Below are 15,618 nucleotides of genomic sequence, written 5' to 3' on the forward strand. Positions count from 1 at the left end.
AAAATAGAAAAGCACAATAAAATTTCTAGAACTTTAAATAAAATTACAGTGAAAACAGAAAATATTAAAATAAATCTGGTCAAAATATTAACAAAAGCTATAATAGTGACATTAAAATATCACTGAATGCTATGTATTAAAATATCACAGTATTATATTAGCCACACTTGACATCAAAAGGGAATTTAATACAATGACAAATATTTTAAGATGGTGATCTCATATTTGTTTATTAGTAACTACAGTTTTTTGTGGCGGAAACTGTATTTACAGTGATGGATTTATTGTAGCCTTTGCAATAAATAAGAAATTTACATTATTTTCTACTGAAATACAAATAAAGCAAATAAAAGCTAAATAGTGTTTTTAATAAACCACCAGTGATTATTTTAATTAAAAACAATCATATACTAAATAATAAATTATTAATACATTAATTACAAATAATAGGAACGTTAATATTAACCGAAATATACTGTAAAGATGTTAATCAAATTATATGTTTACGTAAAAACTGTTTCCTAAATCCTTCGCCATTAATGTCCTATTGACGTCGCTCGCACGTCCACGCACGTGACGTCACGTTCATTCACACGCGCTGATTTGACAGGAATCACTCGACTTCCGGTCGAGGAGCAACTCAAGAGGCTTCCCTGCGGCGGCGGAGCGGAGAGACACAATAACAAAGCCACGGGAGAAATGTCCGGCTTCGAGAACAGACTGCAGTCGTACTCTTCCACACAGCTGAACGAACTGCTGGAGGACGATGACAAGCTCCGGGGAATGGTCCGGGAGATGGAGGAGGTGGGTTTAATCCCGGAATATGATGTTATGGTCATATGATCAGTTACAACTGCTCGAGCTTTCGTGTTTCGCGTTATTTTGTTGGATTCTGGGACTGAGACTACAGCAGTATTGATTTTTTGGGAAGTGTTGTTGACTGAAGGAGTGAAGAATGAAGGCAGTATGAACTGACCTTGTAAAATAAAGACAGAAAGAGAGTGATATGTAGACTGGTTATTACGAACGGTCTGCTTCTGTCAATCAAACATTCCGTTTCTTTGGTATGACAATGCTGATAATACCTTAATCTGACTTATTATTAGCGTTTCTTGTATTTTTTTCCACGACTTTCGTTTCATTTTTTGTCTAAAAATGTCAAAGTGTAAAATGTTTGTATTATTATCCAAATTATTATACAATATGAAAATTATTTATTGTATTCATTTTAATGATAAACATTTACAATCAATCATATATGTGTAAACGTTATATTGTTCTCTTATAAAATAATTTAATTTAATATTAAGTGAATAGATTTTCTTTAGCTATATTTATACTTTTTGTCTATATAAATATAATATTTGTGGCCTATATATATATATATATATATATATATATGATTGTTATATATTAAATAATTGTTATATAAAACAATATATAAAATATATAACATTTTTTTACTATCTTAAACAGTACATTTTATTAAATTATTTTAGGTCCTTTTAGATTATTTTGTTTGTTAATTTGTAAAAAGTGATGATTAATGAAGAAAGCATTTAATCACTCCGCCGCTGTGCTTTGATAAATCTTCAAAGCCATCTAGAACTTTCTGTTTCTGAAAACATTAATGGTGCAGAATCCTTCTGAATTGTTTTATCTGTACGTAGTATTGGTATTTCCATGTCTTATTGTGCATGGGCTTTGTATATAATCTTGCTTTGCATTGCTGAGTAGTCGAAAAGATGTGACTCTGCGCTGTTGCTGTCACAGATGCAGGACATGCAGCAGAATAAAGAGCTGACGATCGCCAGTAACCGCAGCCTGGCGGAGCAGAACCTCAACCTGCAGCCTGAACTGGACCATCAGAAGATCCAGCTGACCAAACGCTACTGCTGTTTACAAGATCTGCACGAGTCCTACCAGCTCCGCAGGTCCACGCTAGGTCAGATATGAACTCCGCTCACTCACACTCTCAAACCATTCAACAAATGTTTGTTGACTTTTCAAATGAGAAACCAATAGATCAAGCGGTGTCCGGGTTTTGCCTTAGTTTTTCTATTGGTTTCATACTTGCTGAAGCTAATGACTGAAAAGTAGTTTGACCAATAGCATGCAGGCATTGTACATAATCAACCAATCGTGGCATGCGAGAAGGCAGGATCTACAGAGATAGTCAAAGCAATGCAAATACTTGTGTATGAAAGGTATGAGGACTGTAGAGAGAACATCAACATGAAAACAATACCATTAGAAACCATTCAGCCTGGAAATAAAATCACTAAAACACAAGCATGACCTGAGTATCCAAATACTTTGCACTATTTAAACTATGTAAATATTCTAGTGTAAACAGGACCACGAAAAAGCACATCTTTCTTTTATCTAAACCTTCTTTGCCTTCCTTCTTTGGTCTAAACAATAACACATCCTGGTGAACCTGTTTGGTCACATAATGCTTCCTCTTTATTTCAGCTTCAGCTGGTACTGATCATCCCAGGTCAAATCTGCACACAAATATCAGTGTTAAAGGGCTGTATTTTGTGCTCTATATTTATCCAGTTTTATTTTAAGACACCTTTTATCTTGTGTTGTCAGCGTAATGATTTAGATTTTAAAAGTGAGTTTATCAGGGTCAGTAGGATACAGCAGACAGCTTAGAATTACACTGATACAAAGACTGCTTGAATAATTTCACAAAGAAATTCTACACTGATGTAAAGTTATCCACACTGTAAAACACTCCCTCTATTATCAGACCTATGCTCTTCATGGCTCTGTTTGGTGACTGTCCGGTACAGCATTTTTATAAAAGCAATGCAAAATGCTCACAGCACTGTCTCACATTTTTAAAGAAATAATTCACCCAAAATGTACCTTTTCATAAGATTTACTTGCAATCAGACAATCCAAGATCAAGATGTAGATGAGTTTGTTTCTTTATCAGATTTGGAGAAATGTAGCAGACAGTACATCACGTGCTCACCAATGGATCCTCTGCAGTGAATGGGTGCCGTCAGAATGAGAGTCCAAACAGCTGATAAAAACATCAAAATAATCCACAAGTAATCCACACCACTCCAGTCCATCGATGTCTTGTAAAACAAAAAACTTTGCATTTGTAATAAACAAATCCATTATAAATTCATTCCATCATTAAGACAATAACTGATTGGAGTCGTGTGGATTATTGTGATGTTTCATTCGCTCTCATTCTGACGGCACCCATTCACTGCAGAGGATCCATTGGTGAGCAAGTGAAGTAATGCTACATTTCTCCAAATGTGTTCTGATGAAGAAACAATCTGATCTACATCTTCAGTGGCCTGAGGGTGAGCACTTTTCCAGCAAATTTAAATTTTTGGGTGAACTGTTCCTTTAACTTATCCTCGATGACCCATCAACTGTCCAATTAGAAATTAATGTCTATTAACGTGTCTTTCTAACTGCTAATGTAGTACAGCTGATGAAACATTGAAGTTATTTTGCATGTAATTGTTTTTTTTTTAAATTGGATCTTTTTTTCAGGTAACAGTTCACTTGACACATTGTTGGCTCTTTTGCAAACCGAGGGAGCCAAGATCGAAGAAGAAACAGAGGTAACAACATTTTCCGTATTTTCAGAAATCCACAAGACACATTTTACACAATGTTAAGATTCTCCCATGTGTTTTGTAGAACATGGCCGATTCATTCTTGGACGGGTCCTTGCCCCTGGACAGCTTTATTGATGACTACCAGAGCAAGAGGACGCTGGCACATCTGAGGCGTGTGAAGATCGATAAGCTCCGGGAGATGGTGCTGAAGGGGGTTCATCTTCCTCAGGGTTCCTCTACTGATCCTTCACAACCTCAGGAGACCCATAACTCCAGCGCACCTTTCCAAAGGCTAGCTAATGGATCTCCAGCTCACGTAAGACCAGCACCAACATCTCAAGCATCAGCTATGCCTTACAACCCTCAGAGCACCAGTGCTCCTCTGCCCAACACGGTGCCATCATATTCATGTCCACACCCACAAGCACTTCCTCAAGAGCCCGGTGCTGGTCTTCCCCCGCGGGCAGGTTTTATAATACAATGATGTTCTTCTGCCTCAACATTTCCACTAGAATGTGAAATGTCATTTTCCACCTTTTTCTTTAGATGCACTTTGATCGTAACAGGTTTGGGTTTCTGCAGGTCCATGAAGAATTCAGATGTTCAGCAGATTTTGGCTCATTCTGTGACACTTATGTGTATTGTATCTTGGCATGAACTTTTTTTTTTTCACATGTTCAATGCAGAAAATGCAGAAAGCTCTTGTGAACCTGGCTGTCGGTTAACAACATATTAATTTCCGTTTGTTTGCATAACCTAAAGTGCTGTTAGATGCATCAAGATTAGCATTCAGAATCAAAAGTTTTAATCAGAAAAGTAATGTAAATGACTTCTAAACAATGGGGGGTATTGCATTTCTTACGTAAATATCCTAGTTGAACTGAAAATGTTCAGATAGGTCCTTATGCACATGTAAGACAACTTTACTGTGTACTTTTATATTCCGTGTGGAAACCTGTAACCACAACAGACAATATTGGCATTTTGAACTTCTGGGTTAAAAACTGACCAAAGATGCACTCCAACTGTTCCATGAGCGCTCCGTCAAGTGGTTTTGAATATAGTGGCTTTGTTGGACTTCATTTGGATTTCATTTAAACATGAAATGAAATGTGGCATTAACAGACCAGCCTGACAGTAAGTCTGCTGTAGAAAGACTTTAGTAAACAGTTTAATTATCCTAAACTGAATCAAACTATCCTTAAACGGCTACCATATTCAAAATAATATAAAAAAAATATATTATTAAAACAATTAGAACACTGTTTACAACATTACAGATACGTAAAGCAAACTATTTTGGCACTGATGCAGAGAAGTGCAGGTACTTTGAAGTAAGAACTGTCATGCTGAGTTGTGACCGTTCTTGTGCACTTTTATATGAAGGATGTTATTATGCAAATCTGTGAAGTTAGAGAGTAAAGTCACTCACTGTATACTGATGTAAGTACAGGTTAAAAGAAATCAAATGTGCCTTGCAATAGAAGCAACAAAAAAAGTGATGAAGAAAGCATTTAATCACACCGTCGCTGTGCTTTGATAAATCTTCGAAGCCATCTACAACTTTCTGTTTCTGAAGACATTAATGGTGCAGAATCCTTCTGAACTGTTTTATCTGTAGTATTGGTAACCTGTAACACTCCTTATGTAAAGTACTGTACATTGTAGCTGTTTGATTAGTGACTCTCTGTGACTTTTTTTTTTTTTTTAATGCTGATTAATAAATGCCTAAAAGACTACCAAAAGTTAAATGTCTATATTTATTGCCATATTAAGAACCTAAAAAAGTAATCTCATATTTCTTCTTCTCCCTCTTCACCTTCTCCTTCGGGAGTGTCGACTCCCACCTCTTCGTAATCTTTCTCGTGGAGCAACTTAATCTTCACGGGCCTCTGTAAACTCACCCTCCTCCATACCTTCTCCATTGGATCAAACTTGTGATCCAGACGTGCCCAGGCCTCAGCGATGGCTGTGGTGTTGCTCAACATGCAGACTGCCCTTTGAACTTTGGCCAGCTTGCCTCCTGGAACCACAGTCGGCAACTGGTAGTTGATACCAACTTGAGAACGAAAGCGGTTGGTTTGGAACTCTGTCAGATCAACATTGAGAGCTCCGTCGAATGCTGGGAGGCAAATATCGATGATACGATCTGACCAATGAGGTGGATGAGGTTGGTGCATGTAGGCCACTCTATGTCCAGGTTATTTTGGCAGATATCATAGATGGCCTTATCGGTGGCCTCGAGGGTGGTGTGTGTGGTCAGAATAGAATTGTAGGGCTCTACCACTCTGGTAGAAACCTGAAAAAACAGAAAACAGTTTGAAGTACTTGCAATGTTTTTCGCAATCCACTGGACTGAAATTTAGTGGATCTTGAGTGTGTTACAGGTGGCTTCCAAGATCTTTCCCATTTTATAATATCTTTCATTTATGATTTCAAAATGAGAAATGTCTCTGTATAAAGTGACTGAACGATAGCAGAAAGGACCAAGTGATTATAAACATTCTTGTTAACGTCAGCATGACATGAAAATCTATTTTCTAATCAATTTTGTTTGTGCATTTGCTAGATTTTTTTTTTAAATGTCATCCTTGTAACTTTGAATCAAACTGTCATACCTCAGTCCTCAGGTCTAATAACGGACTTCTCTCTGGCAATGTACTGCCAGTCTTTTCCAGTCATTTAGTTTGCTTGAACTCCACCCTTTACATTCACATGTGCCAATGGATTATGCAAATTAACCACCCAAAATGTTCCCCTTGTCAATGATCAGTTCTTCTTAGCTGTAGATCACAACACACAAGAAAACATATTTCGCTATTTCTTTTTCATCTCGATTTTAAAGTGAAGGGAACTGAATAAAAATGTGGTATCTGAGGTGCAGGGCTGAGAGCAAACTCAAGCTTGGCTTTCTTGCCTTGGTCAACGTACAGCCTCTCCATCAACAGTGAAGCTAAGCCCGAACCAGTTCCACCAGCAAAGCTGTGGAAGATGAGGAATCCTTGTAGTCCAGTGCACTGGATACACTAAACTTAAAAAAAGGTACAAACTATTAATAAATCTGTAAAAACATAATTGCAAGAAAACTTTCCTATCTTAGGTGAAACAGCTGTCTGTATGTTCCAGATCGAACCTCATCTGAATGGGAAAAAATAATGCTAAAAAAAACACACACACGCATGGCACAGGGCTACAGTCCACAACTAAAACTATTAATACATGTTTTGTTAACTGAAATAAAGCTGGAATAAAATCATAGATAAAAAATAAAACAATATTTCTGAGAAGGCGAAAAGGGTCTCTGTTTGAGTTTTTTTTTTATGACAGGAAGTGTTAAAATGAAAAATGAGAGGGCTTGATGATGTCACCAGAAAAGTGAAACATTTTCAGAGGCCTAGCAAGAAAATGGTTAATACAATAGAGTAATTTGCACAACCATGTCTTTCAAAAAGACCCAAACCATTTATTAATAAAGTACATGGTCAATTAATCAATCTTCATTGTATGTTTCTTTCAAAATACCATTACTTTTACGTTCGTAAGTTGATATTAGTCATTACACATTAAAAATACGATTCTTACACTATTTTAATTATGATTTATAGTTACACTAACTGTACTATGGTATTTTGACATGCAAATAATTGTAAATGCAATCACTTGTTGGAGCATTATTATTTGTACACATATTAAATGTTTGAATATAATCCTAATATAAAGGACATTTAAGTTATGATTAATATAAATCGAAATATTTTGCAGATGTGTTTACCAGTACTGACAAATTGTAGATATATGTTTATAAATAAAATGCAAGAAAGAAAGGGGGGTACGTTAATCGTCTGTAGGATATTTCACGGATGTAAACAACTATTGTAGTACATGGTTACAGAACAATATCAAAGATTCGTTGTCATGCATCGTTTCAGAATGACGCTGTATGTTTCATTCATTGTCTTGGCTACGCGTGCCTGGTCTTCACATCAGCGCGCGCGGCTCTCGTGAGCGAGTATAAATATCAGCTGCATGAGCGCGTGAACTCCAAGCTGATGTGTGTGTGATGCTGTCAACATGAGCGGACGAGTAGGAGACCTCAGTCCCAAACAAACTGGGGCTTTAGCACAGGCAAGTAAATGCAGAACATTTCTTTTTATTTTATTCCTGATTTTTCAGGATATCTTGATGTAATCTGAGTGTCATTCATAGTTTCGTTTAAGACTCATAACTGTTAACAAATCAGTTTTAATATAAAATACGATACACACGACCGTTCTGAGGTTTGGGGTCAGTCAGTTTATTTATTTATAGAAATGAATAATTTTATTCAGCAAAAATTTATTCAGTTTATCAAAAGTGACAGTAAAGATATAAATAAAATTACATAAGATTTGTATTTCAGATACATGCTGTTGTTTTGGTCGTTCTGGTCATTAAAGAATTCAAGAATATTATGGCAAGAATCACAACTAATAATAATAAATGATACTTGAGCTGCAAATCAGCACATTAGAATGATTTCTGAAGGATCACGTGACACTTAAGATTGAGTAACGGTGCTGAAAGTTAAATTATAATAATATTTCACATCACTGTTTTAACTTTAGCTCTGAGACTTTTTTTTTCTTTCTCAAAAACATAAAGACCCCAGACTTTGAACGGTGGTATGACCTTATATTAATATGTAATAAAGCATGCAAAACTAATCTTCAGAGTTAACCATATTCCTGTCAAAGATTTGTTGATATATTTTAATGCAATTTGTTTAATTAGTTTCGGGAGAAAATAGCAGATGTGTTGGATCAACTGCCCAATCAGACTGACCATTATCTGCTCCGGTGGCTCAGGGGTGAGAATGGATTTAAAATTGTAATAATAAAAACATCAGAGTATGGTTCTCAGAAACTGTCCTTATCTGGGAATTTGATTTCAGGTAACTTTTGCATGAATGTAGTGGAAGCCTGCTAAAGTTTTTGCCATTAAATTATCTCTGACTCTGACTGCATGGTCAAGGCTATCTATGGGTGACCTTTTGACCCCATGAACCCGTGTGTAGATTAACAGACTGCCAGATCTACAGTAATCCTAAGCAAACACTTGCGTGTATAGGGAGGACAATATATGCAAGTACTCTTCCACGAAACAAAAAAGTTATTTCTGAGATGTTTTTAGCTTTTGCATGTCCGATTGCTTCATCTTAACCAGTTTTATCTAGAAATCAATATTGTATGTTGAGGCAGAACATCACAACCATCTGTTGACTTTACGTTTTGAGAGAGAAGTTCAAGGTGACATTCTTGTGAATGTATGCGTCAGTGTTTATCTCCCTTCACCTGTGATTTTTGACCGTTCCAGAATTATTTGCTCTCACCCTTTGCACTACATTATTGTATAATATCCTAAAGTCCTCCTCATCTGCATTCAGCCTTTAATTGTGATTCATCTGGGAAAGAGCAGCAGAGAAATCTGACATTTTCCTATTTTGCATTTAAATAAAAGAATCAGGACTGTAGAGTAGTGCAGTTTACTTTAAAAAAGATTTTTAGAAGTTGTAAATGAAAGAAAAATTATATATATATATATATATATATATATATATATATATATATATATATATAAACATCATTCTAGCTCAAAATGTCATATTTATTTCAAAGTGTTCTTTGTAATTATTTGTGATATTTTCTAGTAATTTCTACAAGTAGCACAAGTTTCTAATTGTTTTAGTGTAAATTATATAAAAAGCATTTTAAGTTTGCTTTTATATCTTGTTCGCAGCTAGAAGCTTCAATGTCCCAAAATCTGAGGCGATGATTAGAAAGGTAATATCACAGCTTAAATGAATTTACAAGCGCTTTAAACACCTGTGGCTGAATTACAGAAACATCTAACTCAAAATCCTATCGTATTTGTATAGCTACCATGAATATTTCACTTAGGAATTTTTTTTAATATAATATAAGATAGGATTTCTGTAATACAGCCACTTTGAATAATGCATGTAGCAAACCAGAATTTGCCTTACATATATCAACATCTTTGTACTCCAGCATCTGGAGTTTCGCAAGCATATGAAAGTAGACACCATCATTGACGACTGGAAGCCACCTGAGGTATGTCAGGACAGTTTTCATGTTTTTATCATGATCTCAAAGTGAAAATTGCCTTGCTATCAAACTTATGTCGTTTTTCTCCGTCCAGGTCATTGAGCGCTATGTGGCAGGCGGATTCTGTGGCTATGATCGTGAAGGAAGTCCTATCTGGTACGATATCATTGGCCCTCTTGATCCAAAGGGCCTTTTACTGTCAGCTAGCAAACAAGACTGCCTGAGGACCAAAGTCAGAGATGCTGAACTTCTACGACGAGAGTGTGAGAAGCAGTCTAAAAAGGTACAGTCTGTCAAATAAAGACCAAATTACTAAGAATACACAGACTTTGTTTTCTGCACTCTAAAAAATAAAGGTTCTGGCATCTGTAGATCCATCAACCCACATGGAAAGAACCTATATGTGGATATATGCGCATATATGAAACCTATATGCATATATATGCCACATATAGGCAAAAGTGAAGTGCATATATGTGCATATACAGGAAATATAGGTCTCCTATATTGCTTCTTCATATCCACATATAAGCCCTATACATATAAGTCCTATACAGATAGGCACATCTATTAATTCAAAGCTCACAGAGCTGAGAAGAGCAACAAGATCATGTTTTTTTTTTTCTGTTCAGTTTTTTGTCTTATTTTTGTTCTTGTACTATTTGATTGTTCTTGTAAATACATAATGTGCATTTCTATATTTTGGACTTTTATTTATGTTGCCTAGCAGGTTTTTGTCTTATTTTGTTCTTGTACTATATATATATTTTTTGTACTATTTGATTGATCTTGAGTAAATAAATAATGTACATTTCTACATTTTGGACTTTTATTTATATTGCCTAGCAGCTATGGATTTTATTTTTACTATTATAGGTGAACATATAGGTGCATATATACATTCATATATATACACATATAGGTGCATATATATATATATATATATATATATATATATATATATATATATATTATATAGGAAAACGGCCAATTTTATATATGTCACATATATTAAAAACCAATATCAAAACCTATATTGAAACATATACTGTATGTTTATATAGGTTTTTTTCCATGTGGGAAGAAGATTTACCATCCATAAATATATATATTTCATTTAAGAACTGTTCACTGAAAGGTTCACAAAAACGTTTCTTTTATGGCATTGCTGCTCTTTTGGAACCTTAATTTTTAAAAGTGTAATGAGTGTGATGTGATATTTTATTATTTGAACATTCAAATCTGCTTCTCATCTGCAGTGTTCAGGATCATGTCTGTGTTTTTTTATTCTTTATTGTTTTTGGGTGATCTTATTCATCAGCTTGGCAAGTATATTGAATCAATCACCATCATTTATGACTGTGAGGGGCTTGGCATGAAGCATCTTTGGAAGCCTGCCGTTGAGATGTATGGTGAGGTAGGAAAATGATGCTTTTACTACAGCTTAGTCCTTTTGAGGTCCAATAATAATTCAACTTTTAATATAATTTTGTATAATTGTTTGTATTTTACTGTGACCTAGCAACTTGCTCATACATATTAAGCTTTGGTGTGTGAGCTTAAATCTTTCTTCTTATTTGCCAGTCAGTAAATACATTATATAAATGAATAAGAAATTTATCACAAGTTATTTTCTTTTATAAATAGTTCACCCAAAAATGAACATTTTACTCACTCGCACATCCAGGATGGACTTGAATTTGTTTATTCATTGTAACAGATTTGGAGAAATGTTGCATTTCATCACTTGCTCACCAGTGGATCCTCTGCAGTGAATGGGTGCCGTCAAAATGAGAGTCCAAACAGCTGATAAAAACATCACAATAATCCACAAGCAATCCACACCTCTCCAGTACATCAATTAACATCTTGCGAAGAGAAAAACTGTGTTTTATTGACTAAATTACAAGTCCGATATTTATAATGTTGCTATCTCCAGTAAAAAAAATATAATCTCATCTGAATCAGGAGAGAAATATGCACAGATCAAGCACAGTTTACAAGCAAAAATGTTCCAGAACAGTTCAACAAATGAAGAGTGGATTTTGATCTGAGAGGACTACAGGGGACTTTTTTACTGGAGGAAGGACTTATATTTTGTCCAGATTTGATGGTTTACAGTTAAAAAATATCTATATCAGTGGTTCCCAACCTTTTTCAACTCGCGGCCCACACAACCAAACACATATGTTTGCGCGGCCCACTGAAAAAAAATTAACTGACCCCGCTATTGTTGGGTTAATAACTTAGTACTCAGAAGCTAGATTTTAAACTATATTTATTGAATAAACTAGGGCTGTGCGATATGGACAAAAAAAAAAAAAAAAAAAAAAACTATCGCGATTTTTTTGATCAATTTTACAATTGTGCTTTTACAGTCATAAATGCATTCAGGATTAATTTGAAACATATTTCCAAAAGAAAACCAATCAGAGCTTTATCAAAAAGTTGTAACATCTCTAGAACAGACATAAGTCAAAATTATCATTATAGTGAAGATGTAAAAAAAATGTATAGACTTGTGGCAAAAAAATAAAAAATAAAAAAAATCCTGTATACAGGGACTTTTTTTTTCTTTTTTGCCATGCATTGTTCATAGAGCTCATTAATTGTAGCGGTGCCTCAGGTGTTTGCAGTGTGTATACAGTATGTGTATGCGGTCAGCAGTGAGAGTGCATAAATATAACGCGAAAGCACATTAAAATAATGCACGAGTGCGAATCTCTCTGTTCGCAGCAGATTTCCTTTGCTCTGTCACAAAACCGGTCTTGCTTGCTCAGATACACGCTGTTTTGCGAGGAGAGAGTGTGCACACTTAAAACGTGTCTCCTCTCACTTAAACTGCATCCTGTTCTCTAACAAATTCACTCTATGCTCATGTGTTAGACATGAATTATTTTCGCACGTTTTTATTTCTAGCCTTTTACCGCAGTGAGAACGCTCTGATCCGTCAACATTGGCTCAGAAAAAAGGCGCATCACATGCAGTGTGTGAACCTGGAGTTAGGCATAGGCGCACGCTCAAATCGTGATTTTAGGACGTTTTCTTTTAATCGCACAGCCCTAGAATGGACTGGAAATGAACAGAAAATAATTGGCGGCCCACCTGCAATGCGGACCACAGGTTGAAAACCACTGATCTATATAATGATAAATTTGCAAGCCTTTCACTTCAATAGATATTAATCGATGGACTGGAGTGGTGTGGATTACTTGTGTATAACTGTGATGTCTGTGATGAGTGACTCTCATTCTGACGGCACCCATTCACTACAGAGCATCCATTGGTGAGCAAGTGATGTAATGCTACATTTCTTTACATCTTATATGAGGAATAAACAAACTCACCTACATTTTGAATGATTCATGGGTGAGTAAACTGTCAGCAAGTTTTAATTTTGGGGTGAAATATTCATTTGTAACATATTTTTTAAAGTCCTTCTTCAAATCTCAATTTAAATATGACATTGAAGATTGTTATATTATGGTATTTTTCCCCTGCAGATTCTGACCATGTTTGAAGAGAACTATCCAGAAAGCCTAAAAAAGGTGCTTTTAATCAAAGGTGAGTAATCGTTGCACCAGTGAAATCACATCAGCATAATATTGTTCGATAATAACCAGTTTTGAATGCTTTTAATGATAAATTCTTCTTTCTACAGCCCCTAAACTCTTCCCTATTGCATATAACTTGGTCAAACACTTCTTGCGTGAGGAAACACGGCAGAAGATTGCTGTGCTGGGTTGTAAGTTGTCTCATTGGGGCTCTTTGTTAAGGATAACATCACAGTTCTGTTGACTTTGGTGTGTAACCAACCTGCATGAATGACAGTTTCTCTTGTGTTCTCCACCTTCAAGCCAACTGGAAAGAGGTGCTGAGGAGCTATGTGGATGCAGATCAGTTACCTGCGGTATATGGGGGATCCATGACTGATCCTGATGGAGACCCTCTCTGTAAAACCATGGTGCGGTTTACTAGTGAACAGGAGAATAACATACCTTACTGTTCTGGTTTGGGCTCAGTAAGATTACAGTTGAAGTGTATCATAGTTTACATGAAAAAAAGTTTTCCACATTGATAATAAGCAGCAAATCAGAATATTGGAATGATTTCTGAAGGATCATTTGACACTAAAGAGTGCAGCAATGATGCTGGAAATTCAGCTTTGCATTATAGGAATACATTTCATTTTGAAATATTTTCAAGTAGAAAACGGCTATTTTAAATAGTAATAACATTTCCCAATATTATTGTTTTTACTGTATTTTATTATAGTTTCCAAATACATTCAAAAGTCTTACCGACCCCAAACTTTTGAATGCTAGTCTATTCAAACTACCAATATTTTGTTAGTTGCCTTTACTCGTCTGACATCTTCCTCTCAGTTATGTTATGGTGGTGTAGTGCCGAAGTCTTACTATGTGCGCGACTCTATCAAAATGAAGTATGACCAGTGCATCACTATTAGCCGTGGCTCATCATACCAGCTAGATTATGAGGTGCTCTTTCCAAACTGCGTACTAAGGTAAGTATCACATGTTAAGTGCTAGTTGTTATGCATAATTGTTTAGCAAAACAGCATGCAATATATTCCATATATACGCTACTATTCAATTTTTTTTTTTTTTTTTTTTTGTGGTTAACACACAGTTTTTTCTTAATCTAGATGGCAGTTTGCGAGCGAGGGGTCTGATATCGGTTTTGGACTTTTCCTGAAGACGAAAGGGAATGAGACTAAAAAAGTAGAAGCCATGCAGGCAATACTGCCGACCGAACGTTACAATTCCCACCTCGTTCCAGAAGATGGGTCCTACACCTGCGAGGAGCCGGGAATCTGTACGTTTGTTTTAAGTTTGAAGCTTGTTTCCACCATGGAAGTCTTTTTATCTTACAATTAAGACTTTTTTTCTCTAAATATTGAGAATTGCGAAATATAAAATCTGACTTGTGAGATGAAAAAAAATCCCAATTCTGGAAAAAAAGAGAAGAAAAATCTGACTTGTGAGATAAAAAGGTTTTATTACATAATCAAGCTTATTTTTTGGTGCTTTTCTAATAATTTATTATTATTAATGCTGATAACAATGTCTTTTGCTCTGTAGATGTGGTTTGGTTTGACAACACTTACAGTGTGCTACATTCAAAGAAGGTCAGCTTCACTGTGGATGTGCTTCTACCTGAAGGACAAACAGAAAAACAGGCATAAAACTTGACTGGAATTAGACTTTACATCATATACCCATTAGCATAAGATAAGATTAGGCCTACCCAAGTCCTTACATCATGGACTTTGAACACACTATGTTCAACAAGAGAGAGAAAAAATAAAGTGTTTTTGTTTATTTCAAAGTTTTTATATAATTATTCTCTCTATCAGCAAATTACTATAGATAATTATGAAAAGTGATTGTACACAAGGAGTTCCTTAAGGGTGTTGTATGAACCATTTCCAGGATTTTGTTTTTATAATTGTGTATGACAAATGAAAGCAGTGTGGACTCATAAAGTATTAAATATTTGATCAGTAGATGTGAAATAATTGTGAATATAGGCTATTGAGAATATCTCTCAATATATATAACATTGAATCAGTAATTATAATGCAGCTTACCCATGTGAGTGTTTGTAATGAGTAAATGCTTCAGTTATAGAAAGATTATATCAATCTTTGTAATATTCAATTTGGAGAATGTTTTTAAAGTGCACATAATTACGCGCTAATTTAAGAATAAAATGCATTTAAGAAAACACTTCATGAAAAAACTGTTGATGAGTTTATGTTTATTTGTATCACTAGAGGACGCACTTGCATCGCATTTTACAGATGACAAAATGCAGTGATGGTCAATAAACACAATGACATTGAGTTTACACGCTTCCACAACCAACAAACCTAAAGATGTATTACATTATGGCAG

General features: G+C 35.3%; 3 protein-coding genes across 3 annotated transcripts; 2 read left to right on the forward strand and 1 right to left on the reverse strand.

The window, feature by feature from the left end:
- Window positions 1-615: 615 nt before the first annotated feature.
- vps37bb (VPS37B subunit of ESCRT-I b) lies at window positions 616-5,335 on the forward strand. Its single transcript, XM_026274448.1, has 4 exons — window positions 616-804; window positions 1,774-1,945; window positions 3,529-3,599; window positions 3,679-5,335. The coding sequence occupies exons 1-4, from the start codon at window positions 700-702 to the stop codon at window positions 4,078-4,080; spliced, it is 750 nt and encodes a 249-aa protein (XP_026130233.1). The 5' UTR covers window positions 616-699; the 3' UTR covers window positions 4,081-5,335.
- On the reverse strand, window positions 4,256-6,883 carry LOC113110331 (tubulin alpha chain-like). The gene has a single exon (XM_026274449.1). The coding sequence runs from the start codon at window positions 5,774-5,776 to the stop codon at window positions 5,390-5,392; it is 387 nt and encodes a 128-aa protein (XP_026130234.1). The 5' UTR covers window positions 5,777-6,883; the 3' UTR covers window positions 4,256-5,389.
- A 704-nt stretch (window positions 6,884-7,587) lies between these two features.
- On the forward strand, window positions 7,588-15,456 carry sec14l7 (SEC14-like lipid binding 7). The gene is made up of 12 exons (XM_026274450.1): window positions 7,588-7,721; window positions 8,367-8,442; window positions 9,372-9,415; window positions 9,644-9,706; window positions 9,795-9,983; window positions 11,022-11,117; window positions 13,204-13,264; window positions 13,362-13,445; window positions 13,558-13,664; window positions 14,086-14,225; window positions 14,367-14,536; window positions 14,803-15,456. The coding sequence occupies exons 1-12, from the start codon at window positions 7,668-7,670 to the stop codon at window positions 14,904-14,906; spliced, it is 1,188 nt and encodes a 395-aa protein (XP_026130235.1). The 5' UTR covers window positions 7,588-7,667; the 3' UTR covers window positions 14,907-15,456.
- The last annotated feature ends 162 nt before the right edge of the window (window positions 15,457-15,618 follow it).

This window comes from Carassius auratus, chromosome 10 (assembly GCF_003368295.1).
Source record: "Carassius auratus strain Wakin chromosome 10, ASM336829v1, whole genome shotgun sequence".
Classification (NCBI taxonomy): domain Eukaryota; kingdom Metazoa; phylum Chordata; class Actinopteri; order Cypriniformes; family Cyprinidae; genus Carassius; species Carassius auratus.